The sequence below is a fragment of the Solanum dulcamara genome, chromosome 2, assembly GCF_947179165.1.
Source record: "Solanum dulcamara chromosome 2, daSolDulc1.2, whole genome shotgun sequence".
Classification (NCBI taxonomy): domain Eukaryota; kingdom Viridiplantae; phylum Streptophyta; class Magnoliopsida; order Solanales; family Solanaceae; genus Solanum; species Solanum dulcamara.
The window spans coordinates 20,891,826-20,914,716 of record NC_077238.1 but is presented as its reverse complement, the minus strand read 5'-3'; the positions used below and the strand labels follow the sequence as shown (position 1 = coordinate 20,914,716).

At 33.1% G+C, this 22,891-nt stretch overlaps 2 protein-coding genes across 2 annotated transcripts; one reads left to right on the top strand and one right to left on the bottom strand.

Moving 5' to 3' along the window:
- The first annotated feature begins 14,649 nt into the window (after positions 1 to 14,649).
- LOC129880428 (E3 ubiquitin-protein ligase AIRP2) lies at positions 14,650 to 17,022 on the top strand. Its single transcript, XM_055954460.1, has 5 exons — positions 14,650 to 15,066; positions 15,673 to 15,835; positions 16,136 to 16,202; positions 16,289 to 16,520; positions 16,636 to 17,022. Exons 1-5 carry the CDS (start codon positions 14,978 to 14,980, stop codon positions 16,844 to 16,846), a joined length of 762 nt encoding a protein of 253 aa, XP_055810435.1. The 5' UTR covers positions 14,650 to 14,977; the 3' UTR covers positions 16,847 to 17,022.
- A 58-nt stretch (positions 17,023 to 17,080) lies between these two features.
- Positions 17,081 to 21,504, bottom strand: LOC129880429 (GDSL esterase/lipase At3g48460-like). The gene is made up of 3 exons (XM_055954461.1): positions 20,561 to 21,504; positions 19,480 to 20,080; positions 17,081 to 18,717 (listed from the first exon to the last, which is right to left on the bottom strand). Exons 1-3 carry the CDS (start codon positions 21,151 to 21,153, stop codon positions 18,217 to 18,219), a joined length of 1,695 nt encoding a protein of 564 aa, XP_055810436.1. The 5' UTR covers positions 21,154 to 21,504; the 3' UTR covers positions 17,081 to 18,216.
- Between the last annotated feature and the right edge of the window lie 1,387 nt (positions 21,505 to 22,891).

Genomic DNA, 22,891 nt, shown 5'->3' with positions numbered 1-22,891 from the left:
ACTTTGGCTTCGGGGACAGAAATAGAGGAGGAGTTTCACTTTTGGATTTTGTAAGAGCTTTTAAGTTGGTGATAGCCAATTCGAGTTTCTCAAAGAAGGAGGACCACTTGGTAACCTTCTAGAGTGCGGTGGCTAAGACTCAGATAGATTTTTTTACTCCTTAGGAAGGATGATAAAGGTATGTGCAAAGACAGTAAGGTCATTCCAATCGACAACCTTACGACTCGACATAAGCTCTTGGTGATGGATTTAGGGATCAAGATGACAAGGAAGAAGAGGGTGGGGGATGATCAACCTAGGATCAGATGAAGGAGTTTGACCACGGCTAGCGTCCTAGAGATGGAAGAGAAATTGAAGGATATGGAGGCCTGGGATAGAAGTGGGGATGCGAACACTATGTGGGATAGGACGGCTAGTTATATTAGGGTTGTAGCAAGGGAAGTGTTGGGAGTCTCGACAGGTAGCCATAGCCAGCATCGAGGGGACTGGTGATGGAATGTAGAAGTGCAAGGGAAGGTGAAAGCGAAGAAAATAGCGTATGCAAAGTTGATAGAAAGCAAGGATGAGGTGGAAAAGTGGACGAATAGGGAATTTTATAAGATAGCGAGGAAGGAGGTGAAGTCGGCAGTTTCGACAGCAAAAATGACAGCCTTTGAACGCCTTTATGCTGAACTAGAAGAGAAAGGTGAGGATAGGAAATTGTTCAAGCAAGCCAGGGTGCGAGAGAGAAGGGCACGCGATGTGGATCAAGTGAAGTGCATTAAGGACAAGTATGGAAAAGTATTGTTAGAGGAGACCCTCATTAAACAAAGATGGCAGTCATACTTCCATAAACTCTTGAATGAAGAAGGAGACTGGAAGATTATGTTGCGAGATGTGGAACATACAGGGAGGCTTCACAATTTTGGGTGTTGCAGGAGTATTTTGGTCGAAGAGGTTAAGGATGTTGTGCGTAGGATGCATTGGAGAAGAGCAACCGGACCTAACGAGATTCCTGGAATTTTGGAAGAGCGCGAGCTCGGTAGGTTTGGAGTGGCTGACTAGGTTATTTAATGTCATCTTTAAGACAGCGACGATGTCCGAAGAATGGAGGTCGAGCGTAATAATCAATTTATACAAAAACAAAGGGGATATCCAGAGCTGCAACAACTATAGAGGTATCAAACTTCTAAGCCATACTATGAAAGTGTGGGAAAGAGTGGTAGAGATGAGGGTTAGGAGAGGCATGTCTATTTCAGAGAACCAGTTCGAATTTATACCGGAATGCTCAACTACAGAAGCCATCCATCTGATGAGGAGACTGGTGGAGCAGTATAGAGAGAAGAAGAGGGACTTGCATATGGTATTCATCGATCTAGAAAAGGCTTACGATAAAGTTCCACGGGATATGCTGTGGAGATGTTTTGAGGCTAAAGGTTTACCTGTGGTGTACATTAGGGTGATCAAGGACATGTATGAGGGTGCCAAAACCAGGGTAAGGACAATAGGAGGGGACTCATAGCACTTCCCAGTTGTGATGGGGGTGCATCAAGGATCATCCCTTAGTCAATTTTTATTTGCCTTGGTGATGGATGGATTGACGCGACAAATTCAATGTGAGGTGCCATAGTGTATGCTTTTTGCAGACGACATAGTCCTGATCGATGAGACTCGTACTGGAGTTAACACTAAGCTAGAGAATTGGAGACATACCTTGGAGTCTAAAGGGTTTAAGCTGAGTAGGACCAAGACAGAGTACTTAGAGTGCAAGTTCAATGAGACACCTCAGGAGGTTGGCATGGAAGTTAGGCTCGGTGACTAGGCCATCAAAAAGAAAAGTAGTTTCAAGTACCTTGGGTCTATCATGCAAGGCAGCGGGTCGTATTGGGGCAGGGTGGATGAAATGGAGGCTCGCTTCTGGTGTGTTATGTGACAAGAAGGTGCCACCACAACTTAAGGTCAAGTTCTACAAAGTGGTGGTTAGACCGGCTATTTATATGGGACGGATTGTTGGTCAGTTAAGGTCTCTCATATTCAAAAAATGAAAGTAGCCGAGATGAGAATGTTGAGATAGATGTGTGGGCATACCAGGAGCGACAGGATTAGAAATGAGGCTATTCGGGACAAGATAGGAGTGGCCTCGGTGGAAGACAAGATGCAAAAATGCGATTGAGATGGTTTGGGCATGTGAAGAGGAGAGACATAGATGCCCAGTGCGGAGGTATGAGAGGTTGGTCATGGATAGTTTCAGAAGAGGTAGGGGTAGGCCGAAGAAATATTGGGGAGAGGTGATTAGACAGGACATGGCGCAGTTATAACTTACCGAAGACATGAACTTAGATAAGAGGGTGTAGAGGACCCATATTAGGGTAGAAGGCTAGTACATAGTCTCGGTATTCTTTCGTATTAGTAGGCGCATTAGCGCACTATAATTTTTTGTACTCTGACTTCTGTTATTATCTTTCTATTACTTTCTGTACTTTGATTACTCTATTTTATCTGTGTCGCTTTTGTTATTTACATTATTCATTATTTGCTTTCTCATATCTCTTTGAACTTCTTACTTTATCTGACCTCTTTTTATGCTTCTTTTAAGCTGAGAGTCTCTCGGAAACAGCCGTCCTACCTTGGTATGAGTAAGGTCTGCGTACACTTTACCCTCCCCAGACCCACGTTGTGGGATTTCACTGGGTTGTTGTTGTTGTATTTGAATAAAAATTAATGATAGATTTATTAAAATCTTATATATATGACATATATTATCCGTTAAAACTTAGAGTACATGAAATTATTTTATTTTAATTGATAAAATGAGATTACGAAGAATAAAATAATTCCCTACATATGTATTACTTTAAGTGGTTTAAAGGGAAAGAAAACAAGAATAAAGTTCCTTAAAAGTAATATTTTTATAAGGAACAAGATTTGTTTTTTCTAAAAAAATATATTTATCCGGAAAAGGGCATTTTTGATCCATTTTGTAACAATAGGGGCATTTTTGACCCATTAAATAATAATAGGGGCATTTCTGGACCAAAGTATTGACGGCAAAGATATTTTTGGACCAAACTATAAATAAAGGGTATTTTTGTTCATTTCAAATAGTTTAAGGACATTTTTGACCATTTTCCCTTTTAAAAATCAAATTATATTTCATTAACACTTTTACTTTTTGCACTAAAATAAATATAAAAAGAAACAAACATGATTTAAAACGTATTAAATGAAAATAAAAATATTTTAATTAAGTAGTATAAAAATAAACATAATAACTAAAATGGACAGATAAATTAAATGAAATTAAAGTAACATAAGAGGCTCACTAAATTTTAAAATAGCACTTCTTTGGTTATAATTCTAAAATTTTGTGAATGAAACATTGAAGAGAAAGAATAAGTATTCTTCGAGTCCAATTTACGTACATTGATAAAAGAATATTTTAAATTTTATGAGTAATCAAATTAAAATTTAATTGTTTATAGTAGAGTGGTTACTTTATTTACTTAATATGCTATTGTTTACTTTATTTACTTAATATTGCTATTCTTTTGTCTCAGATAAGAAATTAAGAATCGAAACACATGAAAAATCAATACATTAATTGGAGAAGTACATAAATTTAAGTATATTAATATTTAGAATGAGATGACAAAAATGCCAAATGCCTAAGAGTAATTTTAAAAATTATGAACAAATTTTGAAATAAAATTAAAATATCTGATCCGCGCAAAGAAATCAATATGATGTATAATGATCTATGTATTCCTATAAAAATGACAAAAATATATATTCCTATAAATCATTGTACATGAAAAAAGGAACTGATCTCGTTTGTGGACTGAGCCTCTCTCTCTTACAGTGAAGAAGAAACAGAGGAAGAAGATGAAGATGCAGAGAGAATGAAGAGAAGTCTTACTTTCAACATTTGGGCTGAAATGCCCTAATCCTTCACATTACATGATTAGCTATACATATATATAGCTAGTTAGTGAGCTAACTAACTTACAAATGGTGGTTAGTTAGTTCTAACTGGATATGTAGTAAATGACTATACTACCCTCACATCTAACCAACTCCTCTAACTTCTTTAACTATTTTCTTTACATCTCAACCGGAACCAAAAACAAATATTATATCATGCTAAAAAAATTATATTCATTAAGATAAACTATAGATATATAGAACTTCATTTGATAGTGAAATATGCTTGTTAGTTCTAACTTTTATGTGTGAGTGATAAGATAAAAGATATTAATCTCTCCGTTTAAGTTTATCTATTTTGTTTTGACTTGGCATGAAGTTTAATAAATTAAAGAAGATTTTTAATTCTTGTGATTTTAAATTAAACATATGTCAAATGTACTGCATATCTATTAATCTTGTGGTCTTAAACATGTCATATGGAGTTGGAATTAAAAAAATCACTAAAAAGGAAAAAGAACATTCTTGTTTAACAGATTATAAAGAAAAATATAACAAACAAATTGAAATAAATTGAGTAGATTTTAAGATAATAATCATAATGGTTCATGATTGGGAAAAGACATAAATTCCTCTGAAGTTGTACCGAAAAGTCAGTCACACACTTAAACTATCATGACGACTTATTACACACCTAAACTACCTAAAAGTGAATTTATTACCCCCTGAAACGTACAACACCACTCTCACAGTATCTGGTGTATTACACTCGCTGCCACGTCAGCGTCATGTCAAAAATTATAATTTTTTATACTTTTTTCTTTTCTTTTCTTTATTAATTAATTTTTCTTTTATTAACTATATTTGATACTAATTAACTCATAATTAATTATTAACCACCCATCCGACCCCCCACCCCACCCCAACCCCAATGGTCTTCTCCACCAAAATCAAATTCAGCCTCCTTCGTCTTCTTAGCCATACCCAAGCACTCTCTATTTTTTCGAATCAAAATATATTAAATGTTCTTGCCTATAAATTTAATTTGCTTGAATCTGAATAATTTGAGTGAAAGATAATTTATATTCCATATCTAAAGTGGAATAAAAAAGAAGTTTGACTTGTAGGTTTTTAGCTAGAATTCTCCTTCTTCTTCTTAATGGATTTTGAAAGAAAAAAAAAATCCAGATTCAAAATGAGGAGTAAATGGAGGTGGGTGTGAAGAACTTCTTCTTAATGGGTTTAAAAAAAAAACAAGATTCAAAATGGGGACTAAATGGAATTGGGTGTGAAGAAGAAGATGGTAGGTGGGTGTGAAGAAGAAAGGACGTGGAGGGTGGGGTGATTTTGTTTTTTTAATTTTTTTACTTTAATTTTAGTTTGGCGCGTTGTTTTTATTTTTTTGCCACGTCAGTTTTAGGGGGGTAATAAATTCACGTTTAGATAGTTTAAGTGTGTAATAGATCGCCATGATAATTTAAGTGTGTAACTGACTTTTCGCTACAACTTCGGAGGAAATTTATACCTTTTTCCTTTATGATTTTTATATAAGATACAATTCAATATAACAAGCAAATTAACTTCGAATCCTAACAAATTTGTGTCATTATAGTAAACAAATAACTTTTTTTAAAAAAAGATTAAATAATAGACTCGAGTGCTTTACAACTTAACAAATGAATCTACCCATCATTAATAACAATAATACTTAAAAATATTTTGGGTTAATTTAATTTAATATTTTTTAATTCAATATTCATGTTGGAGTAACACCATTCACTGCAGTGATGCACTACATTTTTTGGTGGTTATTTTAATACTTTATTTATGCTAAAAATTTTAGTAGGATCAATATTAATTAATGTTGGTCAGAATACTACAGAAATACCTTTTAATATTTGTTAAATAATAATCCCTACGTTCTTATTTATATGACATCCTTATTAAAAATGGATGATCTTTAATATTTGTCATTTCACAAAATCAATGCATAAATGACATTATTCTTTCTATTTTACCTTTGTGAGTTATTAACCTTAAAAATATATATTTTACCAACATAACAAAAACTAAGCAAATAATTCATGTCCATTGGTCAAATTAATGAATCGAAATAAGTTAATTAATGTTCATTGATTGAAAATTTGACTTCAAAAAACATTAAATAAGGTAAAAAAAAAAGGCAGTTCGGTGCACTAAAGCTCCCTCTATGCGCGGGCTCCGGGGAAGGGTCTGACCACAAGGGTCTATTGTACGCAGTCTTAGCTTGCATTTCTGCTAGATGTTGTTTTCAAGGCTTGAACCCGTAACCTCTTGGTCACATGGCAGCAACTTTATCAGTTACTCTAAGGCCCCCCTTCAAAAAACATTAAATAAGGTGAAATGGTAAATTTACTTAATTTTTTAATGCACGTAAAATCTAAAATGGTGACATATAAATAGAAACGGAGAAAATAGTTTATAATCAGTTATATTGGGCCTTTTTATTTAGTATGATAATGATATTTGTTAGCTTAATGGAAGGAATACAGATTTATATACCAGACCCAATTGGTTTGGAACTGAGAAATAGTTATTGTTGTTAGTTTTCATCAAAGTTCCAATAGAAAAAAAAAAAAATTTAGGAAACAAAAGTTTACTCCTTCCATGTATGCTACTTGATGACTACATCATTCCTATAGGTGGATGGTTTTCTATTAAGTTGCTTATTCTCCAAGTAGCAAATATTATATTTTAGAAGTCCTCAAGTTTACTTTGTATTTTTTTTTTTCAATTTAAAAGAATGTCAATGAAATTTCTTTGTCCAAAAGAGATTCCTATGATTGTATTTTCATATTACTCTATGATTGATGATTCCATTAGACAACATTATTGAAAATATTGAAACTGAAAGAATTCGTCCTTGAAATTAATCAATATAAAAGAGTTTGTTTTTTTTTGCTTAAATGGATAGTATTATATATACTGAAAAGCTAGAGAAAAGTAGATTAGTATAAAAAGAAGAAAAGTGTTCTAAGAAATACTACATTTCTTGCATCCTCTTTTGTTTTATTAGAAAATATTGTGCAAAGATGATATAAAGCAAATAACTAGAATACAACTTCATACCTTGGGGATAAATTATTCATTGATCTGTTCTGATTTATATGATGTAATTTAACTTGATATTGAATTTAAGAAAGAAAGAAATAACTTTTTTTGAAACTGATAGTTTAAAATCATAGATGTTTGTGTGGTTATAAATCAGTTCTTTAAGGATAAAGTTGACATTTTAAAATTAAATTTTTACTCCCTCAGTTGCTCTTTAGTTGTCATGTTGTATTTTTCGTGATTTAATTTGATTAATTTTCAAAGTTATATTAAATTATATTAATTTAATATTTTAAAATAAAATTATAGATATACAAAAACTACACAAAAAGTAAATATATTTTTTATATATCAATATAATAAAAAAATATGTCTTAAAATATTAATAAAAAATTTATGTTATTTGCTTCTTAAAAAAAATTATGACAAATAAAATTTTAAAAAATAAGTCATATAAATTAGAACAGATAAAAATATTTTGTATGAAAAAAATATATAGATAATTCCGAGTGTCTTGATAACTAACTAAACAATATAATGATACATGGGTAGTTCCAAGTTGTTTCCTTATCTTCTCTTTAAGAAACACTCTTGCTTTCCACGTGGATACTTGGTCCACCAGCAATATTATTATAACATCACATTACAACATATGGTCAATATAACTACGAACTCACATAGGTGTATATATAAATGATTTGATTAAATTTCAAAGTTGGATTGGTCACATAAAATTATTTCTAGGAGGAATAATATGTGTTTATTTATATTTGATCCACTTTTAAAATGATCGAATATCTAATTTATTAAATAGATTGGATCAAATCAAGAGCGGTTCAAGTATATTAGTGACCTAAAGAGAAAATCGAATGGAGGTATTTCATTAGTGGGACCCACTAAATGACATATTGTCATTTCTCCATTTATTATCCTTTGATTTTCGTTGCTATAAATAGTCTTGGAGATTAGAGAATAAATATATACTGAATTCTCTAATCTCTCTCTCTTACTATTACTATTTCTTACTATTTTTCCTTCTTATTAATTTGCTAAGTTAATTTATTTTATAACACGTTATCATCACAAGCCTCCATCACTTTGAGCTATTTTAAAAGGTAACAAAAGAGTAAGAATTTTATTTTCTTAAAATATCGAATATCTCTAAACTTGAAATTGTTGCTCTTGATATATCTGAAAAAGGCTATTCATCATGGGCACTAGATGCCGAAATACACCTAAAACGATGGATCTGGCAGACACCATCAAAGATGACAATATGACATCTAGTCAAGACCATGCCAAAACCATGATATTTCTCCGCCACCATCTTGACGAGGGGTTAAAATTATAGTATCTCACATTAAAAGACTCTCTTAAACTGTGAAAGAATATAAAAGAAAGATATGACCACCTAAAGTTGGTCATCCTTTCACAGGCACGTCATGATTGACTCAATTTGAGATTAATCAATTTTAAAAATATAACTGAATATAATTCTGTCTTATTTAAAATTATAGCACAGTTAAATTTATGCATAGAAGAAATCACTGAGCAAGATAAATTTAAAAAAATATACTCCATATTTCCACCGTGAATATGCTCTTGCAGCAATAATATCGCGAAAAGAATTTTAAAAAATATTCTAAATTACTTTCTCACATTCTTATTGCTGAACGCCATAATGAACTGTTAATGAAAAATCATGATAGTCGGCCCGTTGGTTCTTTGTCACTTCCTAAAGTAAATCAGGCAAACTATAACCAACGAGAAAGAGGTCATGGCCCCAGTCGTGGTCGAAGAAGAAATTATAATCATGATACTCGGCTAACACCGAGAAATGATCAGCAATATAAAAAGAAGAGTGAAAAACAAGAAGCTACACAAAAGAAAAATTCAGAAAGTATATGTCATAGATGTGGAGGTATAAGGCACTGGTCACGGACCTGACGGTCATCAAAACGTTTGATTCAGCTATATCAGACATCTTTAAAGAGGGTAGAAAATAATCTAGAGACAACTTTATCTCTGAAGACAATATTGAGCCTATGCATCTGGATGTAATTGATTTCTTCAATTTCCTAGAAGGAAATATGAATATTGATAACCCTGATAATATTTAAATAATTTTTTTTATTTGTCTATACTAAATAATATGTTTGTATTTTTTTAATTCATGTAAATAAAAAAATTATTTAATGAGCCATGTTTTAATTATAATGTTTATTTTATTTCTTTTTGAAAAAAATATGGATAAACCTCAAATTTTGTTTGAATCAATGATCAATCACGAGGATATTTGTATAATTGATAGTGGAATGGCTCATGTCATTTTTAAAGACGAGAAATATTTTTCCTACTCGCTTAGAAGAAAAGCAAATGCTATTACAATTTTTGATAATTTAAAAATTATTGAAGGCTCTGAAAGAGCTACTATATTTCTGCTTAAGGAGAGAAAGATTGTTATAGAAGATGCACTATTATTTTCTAGATCCCCAAGAAACTTGTTAAGTTTTAAAAATATCCGCAGAAATGGTTATCATGCTGAGATACTAAATGAAGTGAATATTGAATATCTTGATATAACCAAGAGTGTCTCAAGCCAGAAATATATTTTGAAAAAATTATCAACTTTGTAGTCTGGCCTATATTATGCAAAAATTAGTGCAATTGAAACATATTTGATCATAAACCAGAAGTTTACTGATCTAAATACATTTGTGTTATGGCATGATCGAATAGGTCATCCTGGATCAATAATAATGAGATGAATTCTTGAAAATTCAAATAGACATCCGTTAAAGAATCTGAAGATTCTTACGAATGATGAATTTTCATGTGTTGCTTGTTATCAAGGCAAATTAATTGACAGACCATCAACCCTGAAGGTTGGCATCGAATCTCCTAACTTTTAAGAGTCTATACATGGGGATATATGTAGACATATTCATCCACCTAGTGGATTGTTTAGATATTTTATGGTCCTAATAGATGCATCATCAAGATGGTCTCATGTGTGACTCTTATCATCTCGCAATCTGGCGTTTGCAAAGTTACTAGCACAAATAATAAGATTAAGGGTGCAATTCCCAAATTATCTAAGGCTATTCGCCTTGATAATGTTGGAGAATTTATATCCCAAGCTTTTGATGATTATTTCTTATAAATTGGGATAAAAATTGAATATCATGTTGCTCATGTTCATACTCAAAATAGCCTTGCAGAGTCATTTATTAAGTGCCAACAATTGATAGCAAGACCCCTACTAATGAAAACAAAATTGTTGATTACTATTTGTACGAATTTTTGGTTGTGTGGTATACGTGCATGTAGCACCACCACAACGTACAAAGATGAGCCCTCAATGAAGGTTGGGCATATATTTTGGGTTTGACTCACCCTCCATAATTCGCTACATTGAACCGTTGACAGGAGACTTATTTACTGCTCTATTTGCAGATTGTCGGTTTTATGAAATAACTTTCTCGCAATTAGGGAGAGAGAAAAAGGAACTCGAAAGAGAAATTGCGTGGAAAGTTTCATCACTATATCAATTGATCCACGTATCCGCACATGTGAGTAGGAGGTTCAGAAGATCATCTACTTACAGAAAATAGCAAATCAAATGCCAGATGCATTTACTGATTTGAAACGGATAACTAAGTCACATATCCCTGTAGTGAATGTGCTTATCCGGATTGATATCCCAAAAGGACCATCTACTAGTATTACAGCTTCTGAATCCCCAAAACGCTTGAAGCGTGGTAGACCATTGGGTTCAAAGGATAAAAATCCTAGAAAGAGAAGCGTGAGGAATAATAAATATGACACTACAAAAGAACCTCTTGAAGAAGGTCAAGATTTGAGTAATCCTGATATTCTTGAAAAAATCAGTGAACCCGAGACTCAAGTGAATGAAGAACTTTCAATAAGTTCTACCGGCGATGAGATAAATTTAGATTGATCAAAAATCACAATTAATAATATTTTTACATATAATATTGCACTTAACCTCATGTAAGACAGTGAAAACTTTGTGCCTAAATCCGTTGAAGAATGTCGACGTAGATGTGATTGGCCAGAATGGCAAAAGACAATTCAATTAGAATTAGACTCACTTGCTAAACGTGAGGTTTTTGGACCTGTAATCCAAACCCCCAAAGGTGTAAAATCAGTTGGCTATAAATGGGTTTTCATGCAAAAATGAAATGAAAGAAATAAAATTGTAAGATGCAATGATTCTCTCAAAGACCCTGGGGTCAACTATGAAGAAACATATTCACTTGTTATGGATGAAATAACTTTTTGATATCTCATCAATTTAGCCGTACATAAAAAACTTGAAATATATCTAATTGATGTAGTTACAACTTACCTTTATGGTTCACTTGATAATGAAATTTACATGAAAACCACAGAAGGATTAAAATTGTCTGAAGAATGTACTAAATCTCAAGAGATGTACTCAATCAAATTGCAAAGATCATTATATGGTATGAAACAATCAGGGCGTATGTGGTATAATCACCTTAGTGAGTACTTGATAAATGAAGGTTATATAAATGATATCATTTGTCCATGTGCTTTTATTAAGAAAACAAAATTAGAGTTTGTTATACTTGCCGTTTATGTTGATGACATAAATTTCATTGGAACCCTTGAAGAGGTTCAAAAGACGATTGAATATCTAAAGAAAGAATTTGAGATGAAAGAGCTTGGAAGATAAAACTTTGTCTAAATCTGCAAATTGAACATTTAGTAGATGGAGTTTTTGTCCACCAATCTGCCTACACTGAGAAAATCTTAAAACGATTTTATATGGACAAAGCACATCCATTAAGTACTCCAATTGTTGTTCGATCACTTGAAGTGGAAAAAGATCTATTTTGATCTCCAGAAGAGAATGGAGAACTTCTTGGTCCTGAAGTACCATATCTCAGTGCTATTGGTACATTTATGTATCTTGCTAACGCAACCACGTCTGATGTAACATTTTCTGTTAATTTGTTGGCAAGGTATAATTCATCCCCAACGCGAAGATATTGAAATGGTATCAAATATATTTTGCAATATCTAAAGGGTACCATTGATATGAGTTTGTTTTATACTAACAAAGGTTGTGCAGACCTTATTGGTTATGCAGATGTAGGTTATTTGTCAGACCCACATAAAGCTCCATCTTAGACAGGCTATCTATGTACATATGGAGGAACTGCTATATCATGACGATCTACAAAGCAGTCTATTGTTGCTACTTCTTCAAATCATACTGAAATAATAGCAATTCATGAAGCAAGAAGAGAATATGTGTGGTTGAGATCGATGATACAGTTCATCAAAGAAAGATACAGCCTGAAAAATGATGTCAAAGTACCCACAGTTATATTCGAAGACAATGCTGTGTGCATAGCTCAATTGAAAAGTGGCTTCATAAAGAGACAGAACGAAACATATTTCACCAAAATTATTCTTCACAAATGATCTCCAGAAGAATGGTGATATTGTTGTACAACAAGTTCGTTCAAGTGATAATCTTGCAGATTTATTCCCAAAGGCATTACCAACATCAACTTTTGAGAAACTAAGATATAAGATTGGAATGCGTCGTTTCTAAATTATCAAATAAAGTTTTCATCAGAAGGAGTAAAATATGCGTTGTACTCTTTTTCCCTTAACCAAGGTTTTGTCCCACTGGAATTTACTAGTAAGGTTTTTAATGAGCCAGCACTCAAGGCGTATTACCAGATGTGTGTACTCTTTTTCCTTCACTAGACTTTTTCCCATTGGGTTTTTCTAGTAAGGTTTTAACGAGGCACAATATCTATGTGTGTTCAGAATAACTATGTATGTTGTTGTAAAGTTTTAAAAGAGGCACATTACACATGGACATCCAAAGGGGAGTGTTATGAAAGAACAAAAATGTAGTAGATGTTCCACTTTCATTAGTGGGACCCACTAAATGTCATATTGCCATTTCTCTATTTCTTATCCTCTGATTTCCGTCGCTATAAATAGCCTTGGAGATCAGAGAATGGATATATACTGAATTCCCAGATCTCTTTCTCTTACTATTACTATTTTCCTTTCTTATTAATTTGCTAAGTTAGTTTGTTTTATAACATGTTTATTTATATTTGATCCACTTTTAAAATGATCGAATATCTAATTCATTTAAATAGATTGGATCAGACTAGGAGCGGCTCAAGTATATTAGTGGCCTAAAGAGAAAATCGAATGGAGGCCTTAAACTTTTAAAAAATGAATTAATATATTTTTCGTACGAAGTTTATTCTTTTACCTCTTTGAAATGTAGAATTGTTAATTTTTTATAACTGATTCTTTTAATATTTCTCTTTCAAGTGATAATATATATTTTTATAAATAGTCTCAATATTTTTTTTTAAAAAAAATCTATAACCTATTATTGTTAAAAAAATTTGGGGCTTCTCCAATTTGAGGGCCTAAGACACTTGCCTTTTTTCTAACTCTATCGAGCCACCCCTGGATCAGGCAATAATAATAAATTTTAATATTTTGTCATTTGTATTCACACTAAATGATGTGTAACTAAAGCTTTACCTAGATCAAAAGTTGTAATAGAATGAATAAGATCTATCCACTTTAGGGTCTCATCTGGTAGTCAACGAAGTATGTTTAAAATCATGTGGTGTTAATTTCAAGTTTCAGCGAAGGCAAAGATATTAGGTAATTTTGTTCCATTTGTCCAAGTCTTAGTTGATAGAGCTATCTAGTATATGAACTAATGGGTGATAAGAAATATTCGTAAATTTAATCGAGATGCACGCAAATTGATTCGGACCAAGTGATTTTACTGTGTTAGATGCACCTTAAACGGTGTACCTATGTTTCAATTTGTACATCTATGTATCTTTAGTTTAAAATTATAATATTATTATTATTTTTACTTTTTTAAAATTTTGTATAAAAACAAATAAATTAAAACGGAACTCATCATTTTTGAAATTACAAGTAGATTACCCAGTTCATCCTAGTATTTACATTTTTCTCATCTTGTGGATTTTGGGTCTTTTAACAGCCCAACATATTTGTTTGATTTCATATCAAATTGCAACATAGAAAAATAATCACAGTAGAAAGTTGACAAAAACTATCATCCAGCAATTTAATTTTTAGATATTTAAAATATATTTAATAATTCAAAATTAAATATAATATTTATTCTAGAAAAGTATCAAGAACTAGTCACATACACCAAATTTCCATATATCCAATAAGTCTAAAGAATAATGGGAGAGGTAACGTAATGTATATGTGAACAACTTCTACATTTAATAGCCACCAAATTAAATATATATTTTGCTGGATAATGACACCTAACATTAATCATGATTGTGCTTAAAACAGAAAAATAATAATCACTTCTTTTTCCCTGCAATTCTTATCTAGTTTTATCAACTGCTCACTTCTTTGACTTGGTGAATAAGCAAAACTACAATGTGAATAAATCAATTTATTCGACCAAATCAATTCATAATTAATTTACTTGCCTAATTAGCACAATTTTAATATTCTCAAGAATATATAATAAGAAAAACTTACTTAATAAATTATCCTTATTATCCTTTTAAGAACAAATAAAAGTTTTCTTATTTAAGGGTTCTTGGTTGAAAAGCACAAATTTGCACTTCTTCCAACCATTATTTTCTTTATGACCAACAAAAACTAGAAAGCTGTCGCATTCAAAGCCGACCCTTTTAGAAAAAAAAAGAGAATTTCTTTTTCTCCATAAAGATAGTGTTCTTGAAAAAGGGTGGAAGAGATCTAAAGGGGTTCTTCTTTTCTTGAATTTTTTTTTTTTGCACAAAAACAAGAACAGACATCGTGGGATTTTCAGTTTTCTTGTGTGTGGGGAAAGAAGACTTGCTTTTGTCATTTTTTGTTTGTCCAAGAAAACATAAAAAGCAGTTTTCTTGAGTGGTAAAGGGACCAAAATCCTCAAAGAGGGGGGATGGAGATGATGAATTACCAGCTTGGAAGGAGTTCTTATCAGGATTCCTTGAAAGTCCTAGAGGCTGATATTCAGTATGCCAATACTCTGTAAGTTCTTTTCATCTTTGCTTTACAAAGACTTGATTTTTGCTTTCTGGGTTAGTTTATTAGTGGAGGGTTATTACTGACATGCTTTCAGTTTGGATACTTGTTTTGATAATAAAGACCATGGTTGTGCTATTGTGTAATGGAGGAGATAATAATTGTACTTGTTTAATTAGGGGTTTGGATTATCCCTTTTGGGCTGTTGTTACTTTAATGTGGCTCTACTATTGGCAAACCAATAATTTGCATGACTTCGGTGTTGGTGCTGTGAGAGCCTGCTTTTAGCTTCACTAGCTTTTTGTTGATATCAACTTTATTTTGGAATAAGAATGAGAGTTCATGATTGCTAGTGTTTACTTTCCCTTTGCTTTTTGGTCATATCTGATGTTGTAAGCCCTGATGGAAATTGGGATTTACTGTGTACCAGTCTCTGTATTTCTCCAGCTTGTTCATGCTTGCAACTTGTAGCATTTGAAGTACCCTTAGTATTTATTAAAATCATTGCGCATTTTTCCTTTCTTTTATATTTGTTTTTGGGTGACAATGGAAGTTCTTGTTTCTGTCTAAGAATTCATTTGGTCTTTAACTAATATGCTGGTTTGCTTGCAGGGCTGCTGCAATTCCAAGAGAGAAGAGTGGAGCACGTCTTCAAATGAAACTGACCTACAATGGATTGGCTCCTGTGTTTCTGTTTTTGCTCCGTTGGATAGATAGTTCCTGCACTTGTCTGCTTCCTGGATATCTGAATTTCTTTCATGTCCTCATTTACAAGGTATGTTCCCTAATTTTCTGTTTACTCTGAGTTTTTTGTCGTAACCCTTTCTCTCGTAATTCTATTCATGTACGGGCTATGCATTAGAAGAGTCGATATGTGTGTTCCCATGTGCAAGTCAAAGGCCACTTGCCAAAAAGGAATCATGCAACTCCAGTTAGCTTCTGAATTTATAAAATATCCCGTGTTTTTCTTTCCCCTCTTTGTTAGTGAGAACGAAGATTATAGTTGCACAATTTAGTGTTCTGTCACTTTTTACCTACTTTTGTCATTTTTCTAACAACCCCTCTCCTTTGACAGGTGCGTACAGATGGGAGACCAAGAATATCTAGACATGGAAGAAGAGCAACTATTAGCGACTTTTATGGTTAGTCGCTCATTCTCTTATATGTACTAAGCTTTTTACACCTTGATTGTGCTTAACCATTACCATTAATAATGACAAAATTACAGGCGTTATACTGCCATCACTACAGCAGCTACATTCTAACTTGGTGGCGTTGGATGATAGTAAAGTTGTAAATAATGGCATAGGAAGTTCTCAAGAGAAAGTGAAAGGAGACTCCAAATTTTCCAACTTTGAAGCAGAGAGAGAAGATGAATGTGGAATATGCTTGGAGCCTTGTAACAAAATGGTCCTACCAAATTGCTGCCATGCAATGTGCATTAATTGCTATCGTGATTGGTAAAATAGCTACATTTTCTTAGAAATAATAAATTATATCTACATTCTCTCTATTCATGTCTTTCATTATTCTGAGAACTCGGCTGAGAACAATATTGCTTTCTCAACCTTTCAGGAATACAAGATCCGAATCCTGCCCCTTTTGCCGTGGTAATTTGAAGAGAGTTAAGTCAAGAGACTTGTGGGTCCTCACCTGCAATGATGAAGTTGTTGATCCTGAAACTGTTTCCATCGAGGATTTATTGCATTTCTATCTGTATGTTAACAGCCTGCCTAAGGATTCTCCTGAAGCGTTGTTCTTGATGTATTATGAATACCTAATATGACATAAAACATTTGAGATAAGTAGTGTACAGATAGAGAAAGAAAACCTTCAAATGTACATAATTCTGGTGGGAGAAATTCTCCTTATTTTCACAGAGAAATAACCACCTCCATGCTGTCTTTGTGGTGGTATTGATGCCCTCTTCATGATCAATAACAGATTTTTATTTCCAAATAATGTCCCAAAGCTCCTTATTTAGAATTTTATATCAATTATATGTATTATATCACATCGATAGTGCATATCCTTTGCTTTTGATTATGCAAACTATACATTCTCTTATTTTACTAGAGCTTTACCAGGACGTGTTATATTTTAGCAGTAAAGTTAAGATAGCATGATAAAGCAACATCACGATGAAGGTGGGAATGGAACGAAGAAATATTTTTGGAGAGATGATGAATTGAATCAGGGAGATTAGAGGATGAATTCCCTACTCTCTACAGTTAAGCCCTAAACAAAAATGTTATGGTGGCCGACTGTTTTTTACTCTCTGAATGGCATCTATAGTTCAGAAGAAACTTCAATGATTGAGAAATCCAAGATATCAGACACATTTTTGACACTTCTGCAGCCAATTTCTGTTGATGACAACTGGGTGGACTCTCAATTTGGGCTTGCTAGCAGCAGTGTCTTCTTCTCCCTGAAACGGTGCTACGATATTCTTCAAAAGCTAGTGTACTGGCACAACAATTGGCTCTGGAAGATGATGATATGGAGGACAAAAGCACCACCAAAGTAGCCTAAAGGTGGATTGCTACCCAGGTAATGCCTTACCCAAAACAATTGCAGAGAAGAAAATTCTCTGCAATTGAACTCACAAGAATCTATCAACTGCCTCTTGCTTCATTGCTACTGTACCCAACAGATAATGGACATTATTTATAACATTTTTGGTGTTGACTGGGTGATGCCACACAATTTCAAGTGCTTATTATCAGATTGGCAAGATAGAATTGACAAAAGACTAAAGAGGAATGGAAGATGTTTTGATGGGAAAAAGCAGCCTTTTTTGTTGTGAAGTACAAACATATAAAAGACTTGCAATTTTGGTGTAGGAGCAGTTAGCTGGAGTGTCCAGCCGATTTACAGTTAAAACCGCTGAGAGCTGTTGAAAGTCTCAACAAAGGAAGAATGTCCTTCCAGTTCATTAAATTACCACATATATAAATTTATGCATGACAATACATGTGTATTTACAATGAAGCTTGGTGAAAATATTTATTGCACTCCACAAAGGTTGTCTATCTTTATTGATAAAAGAGGTAATCTGCCTACTCTAAAAGTTTTCATTCTTACAAGGGAATTATCTCGCTCTCTTGATTGGTCTTTCCGGAGCGGTATTATTTACTAGGTTACATTGAGTCCAATCTACATGCCACTCTTACTTTTGACCAACTCACTAAAAGATGGTTGACAGAAGCCTTGATTGAGGAAAAGATCAGTGACTTTCCGATTCATCGCTTCTGTAAGATGGATTCCATCCCAGCTGATAAATTTGCTTGGATCATTACATTTAACGGTGCCAGGTGAGCCACACAATGAATGCAGGTTGAAGTGTCCCCCTGCAGCTCCACAGCAAGGTTTGAAAGGTTCCTCAAATTGGTACTTTTGTAGGTTCATCTTAATTGTTAGATATGCATTCCAGTAGTCAGCATATAAGATATGACAATTAGGATATAAACTACGGAATCTTTCCAATCTCCTTTGCAGGATCTGGTTGTGCATCATCACTGCTGCGTTGACAGCTCCTGCACATCCCATATTATCAAGAGCAGCTTTCACTGGACACAACGAGATATGTAGTGGAAGGCATCCTATTGGTGGTAAGCCTTGAACTACGATGTACTTTGCTCCGCTTTGCAGTGTTGCCTATACATATAACACCATCTATTTAGCATCGCTGTGATGTTAAATACCTGTGATGCTAATAGTCTGTTTGGCCAAACTTCTAGGAAACTACAAGTGCTTATTCTTCTAAAACAAGAGAGCTTACTTTGGAACATTAAGGTATTTGGCTATGATTCTGTGAATGACTAGTAGTAGAAACAGTTTTTTCTGTTGTGAGGGAAAAAGCCTGGAAAAGTAGCTTCTTCATAACAGTAGAAGCAAAAGATTTTAATTTTTTTTCCCGGACCTTCACCAAAAAATTTGTCAAACTATCCCCAAATACGCACATAAACGTAGGTCATGCAATTTCAACAATACATATATATATGTCCAAAGTACCGCAAACTTGTTCCCTCTCTGTGTGATTTTATTTTAACATTTTAATTAAATGAAATTGAAAAGTTTAATCAAGGTCTCTCATAAATAAATACTGCAAATCATTTGAAATTTTTTCATATCTTTCTTCGTAATTTGAGATTTGACACTCAAAAACATTTTTGAAAAGATTGGTCAAACACAAATTGTTTCTATAAATACTAACAGTAGTGCATTTCAGATGATTTGGCAAACACAAACTGCTATTATCCAAAAATACTTTTTCTAGAACCTCATTTGACACAAAATACGTATCAATGTAAGCATATATTGGAAGCTTGACCAAAGAGGTTTTAATACTGATTGTCATAAATAGTACTATGTCAAGAGCTTTTATGGAGGCAATTAAGTTAACTTTCATGTGCATACCTCGATTAGGCTGCTAACTTGATGGACAGACTGCTGTGTGAGCCAATGTGAAGATAAAGAGGCCCCTTGTATACGAGCATAGTCGCTAACACCAACAGAGCCTATCCAGAAGAGTGCATTCTCCAATTCAGCCTGGCAACTTTTACCATTTTTATCTGTACATCCCATCTGCTGCTTCAACTTATTGAACCAATCAATCTGAGTTTGAAAGTTCATTGGTATTCCTTTCCAGAACAGGTTAGTAATTTTCTCAGTTGAAAAATCCTCTTTGGGGAGAACTGTTGATCCGGCTATTGCAAAATTGGCCCCAGTTAAGAAATTTGCTGAGGTATTTTGGAAGGGTGGCAAATGTGGTAACTTAAGAGCATCACATAGAAAATCTATCATCAAATGCCCATCACATAAATTATTGTTTGATTTTTCTGAACTGCTCGATGTGTGACCATCCAGTATATTAGCATTTCCTGTATCAGTGTAGGAGTCTCCAAAAGCATAGACCTTGTCGAAGCATCCTATATAGTTATTGTGCCTGGTTGAAGTGTCGTGGCTATTGTTATTAGCAGGGGAAGAGTTCCCTGGTACAAAGATAATATAAGAGGAAGTTAGAAAAAGAAAAGCTTTGAGGTGTGAAAACCACTTCCGTAAAGAGATATTGTCCGTATACTATTTGGGGATATACAGACAAGTCTCTTCGTGATACAACAAAGCCTACAAAGTAACTTGTCTACTATTCAGAGGAGGCTTGTATGTAAGGGTCAAGCCTATTCAGAATCATCATATGTTCTTTCAAAATTATAGCATGGATTTAAATTTTAATTACAGTTCTAAATTAAGAGCTAAGATAATTGCGAAGGAAATGACTTCTACCCAAAAGTGGGAGAAGACATTTTTCTCCTTTCGGTATAACATGTTTTTCTTGGAAAATATTTTCTGGCAACTAAACACTAGAAAATAACTTAATTTTAAGGAACTTCTTTAAAATATTTTGTGTCATCCCAAACACCCTCAATATATAAAGCTTTCAAATTCATATCTGCCTTTTGATGTGGTTCAATCTCATGTCACATATATTGTGAACTATCTGACATGACCAGGGGAAGAATTACCAGGCTTGGCAGGAACTTCCTGGCTGTTGTTATGCGCGGGGAAAGAATTACTGGGTTTGGCGGGAACTTCATGGCTGTTGTTATGAGTTGGGGAAGAATTACCAGGGTTGGCAGGAACTTCCTGGCTGTTGTTATGCGCGGGGGAAGAATTACTGGTGGGAACTTCATGGCTGTTGTTATGTGCAGGGGAGGAATTACCAGGCCTGGTGGGAACTTCATGGCTGTTGTTATAAGCTGGGGAAGAATTACCAGGGTTGGCAGGAACTTCCTGGTTGTTGTTATGCACGGGGGAAGAATTACTGGGTTTGGTGGGAATTTCATGGCTGTTGTAATGTGAAGGGGAGGAATTACCGGGCCTGGTGGAAACTTCATGGCTGTTGTTATGAGCGGGGGAAGAATTACTGGGCTTGGTGGGAATATTATCATGCCTATTGTTATGAGCAGAGGAACAATCACAATCACAATGGGGAGTTTCATGGCTCTTTAAATGAGCATATGAAAATGAGAAAAATAGGCAGAAACAGAAGAAGAGGGTAAGAGGAAAATGTGGGAAGAACATATTGGACATAGTTGATTTTTTTGGTTTTTTTTGTTTTGTTTTGTTTTGGTTGGTATTTTTGGTTACTAAGTTTGTGTTATTCAAAGGAGGTTATAGCAAGAAAGCTATTTATAGAATCCAGTTTTAATCTGTTGGAGTTGAGAGGATAATTTTGTTTAGTGCCTCCTTTGTTTTAGGAAATCACAGGTATTCATTCTTTGAGGCACTAGATACCAACAGTCCACAACAAATTGTTTCTCTGGAGATATAATAAGCCTACCATAAGCATGTATTTACCCATAAAAAAAAACATAAGTAGGGTGAATAACCGTAAGATAAATAGTGACCAACAACTTTAAAATAAAATTGGGATTAGGAGAAGGGGATTACAATGTGGAGAAGTTAGAAGTTCAGCTAACTAACTTACTGAGTTACAAAGATTTCACAACTTTAGAATTATACTTTATAAGATAATTTTTGTAAGTATATTGTTAATCACGATTAAATCAAATCGTGGATTGGTACAACACACTAGGAGAAATTAAAGGAATTATATACGTAATTGATGGTAAAATATTTATGGTGTCTTTTTATGTTTTTACCTTATTTGTTAGATTTCTATTGTTATATTTAGAAAAGTGGAAACTATTGTTAGATTTTGTTATATTATCTCTTAAATACTTCGAGTAAAAAATTAAAATAAAATAAAAAATTAATGGTCCCTAATTGATTGATGTATGGAATTGAAAACTAAATTGAAAATACTTCTGAAAAAGCCCCAGATGAAGAAGAAGATTCATTGGTCGCACTTTTTTTTAGAAAAAAGTTCGAATTACACAACTTTTAGTTAATTTGACTTTTTGCTGAGAAATCAAGCTAAAAATAATAATATTAAATAATGAAAATAGGAGAGACAAAATAAGATGACTTTCTACTTGGGCCAAATACATATGCAAGCCTTTAAATTTGTTCTTAGTTTTCATTTTTGACACTTCAATTCAGGTTTATTTCATTTAAATAGAGTCTGGAACCTAAATAATAGCTAAAAGGTAAAAATTGCTAAAAATAATTCTACCTAAATTCTATAGTGATTTTTTCTAATTACAGTTTATTCCTACTCTTTTAAAAATTATCTGAAATCTCTTTTTTTTGGTCACTTTTGAATACATCACGTATGTCCTGATACATCATGTAAAATAATGTATTCGATCAGTATATTACATAAAGTGATGTATCAGATTTGTTTCATTTAAATAGAGTCTAGAACCTAAATAATAACTAAAATGTAAAAGTTGATTAAAATAATTTTACCTAAATCTTATAGTGATTTTTTCCAATTATTCTTTATTCCTATTTTTAAAAAAATTATCCAAAATTTCTTTTTTTATCACTTTCGAATACATTATGTAATACATCACGTTTGTTTCATTTAAATAGAGTCTGGAACCTAAATGATAGCTAAAAAGTAAAAGTTGACTAAAATAATGTGTAAAAACAAAGTTTCTATTTTCTACGTATAGCACATTAAACTAGTAGACTGTATCACTTTCATAGATTGCTAAACTCTTTAACAGCCGGTAAGGCCTCTAGACTCCTGCCACACATTAATTTATGAGAAACTTATAAAAATATATTATAGGGAAACTTATGCAAATATATTATATTAAGAAAATATTTATTATTTATAGTAATAATATTTTTTATACTGGACATTTATAATATATTTTTAATACAGTTTTAATATATATTATCGAGAATAATTTATAAA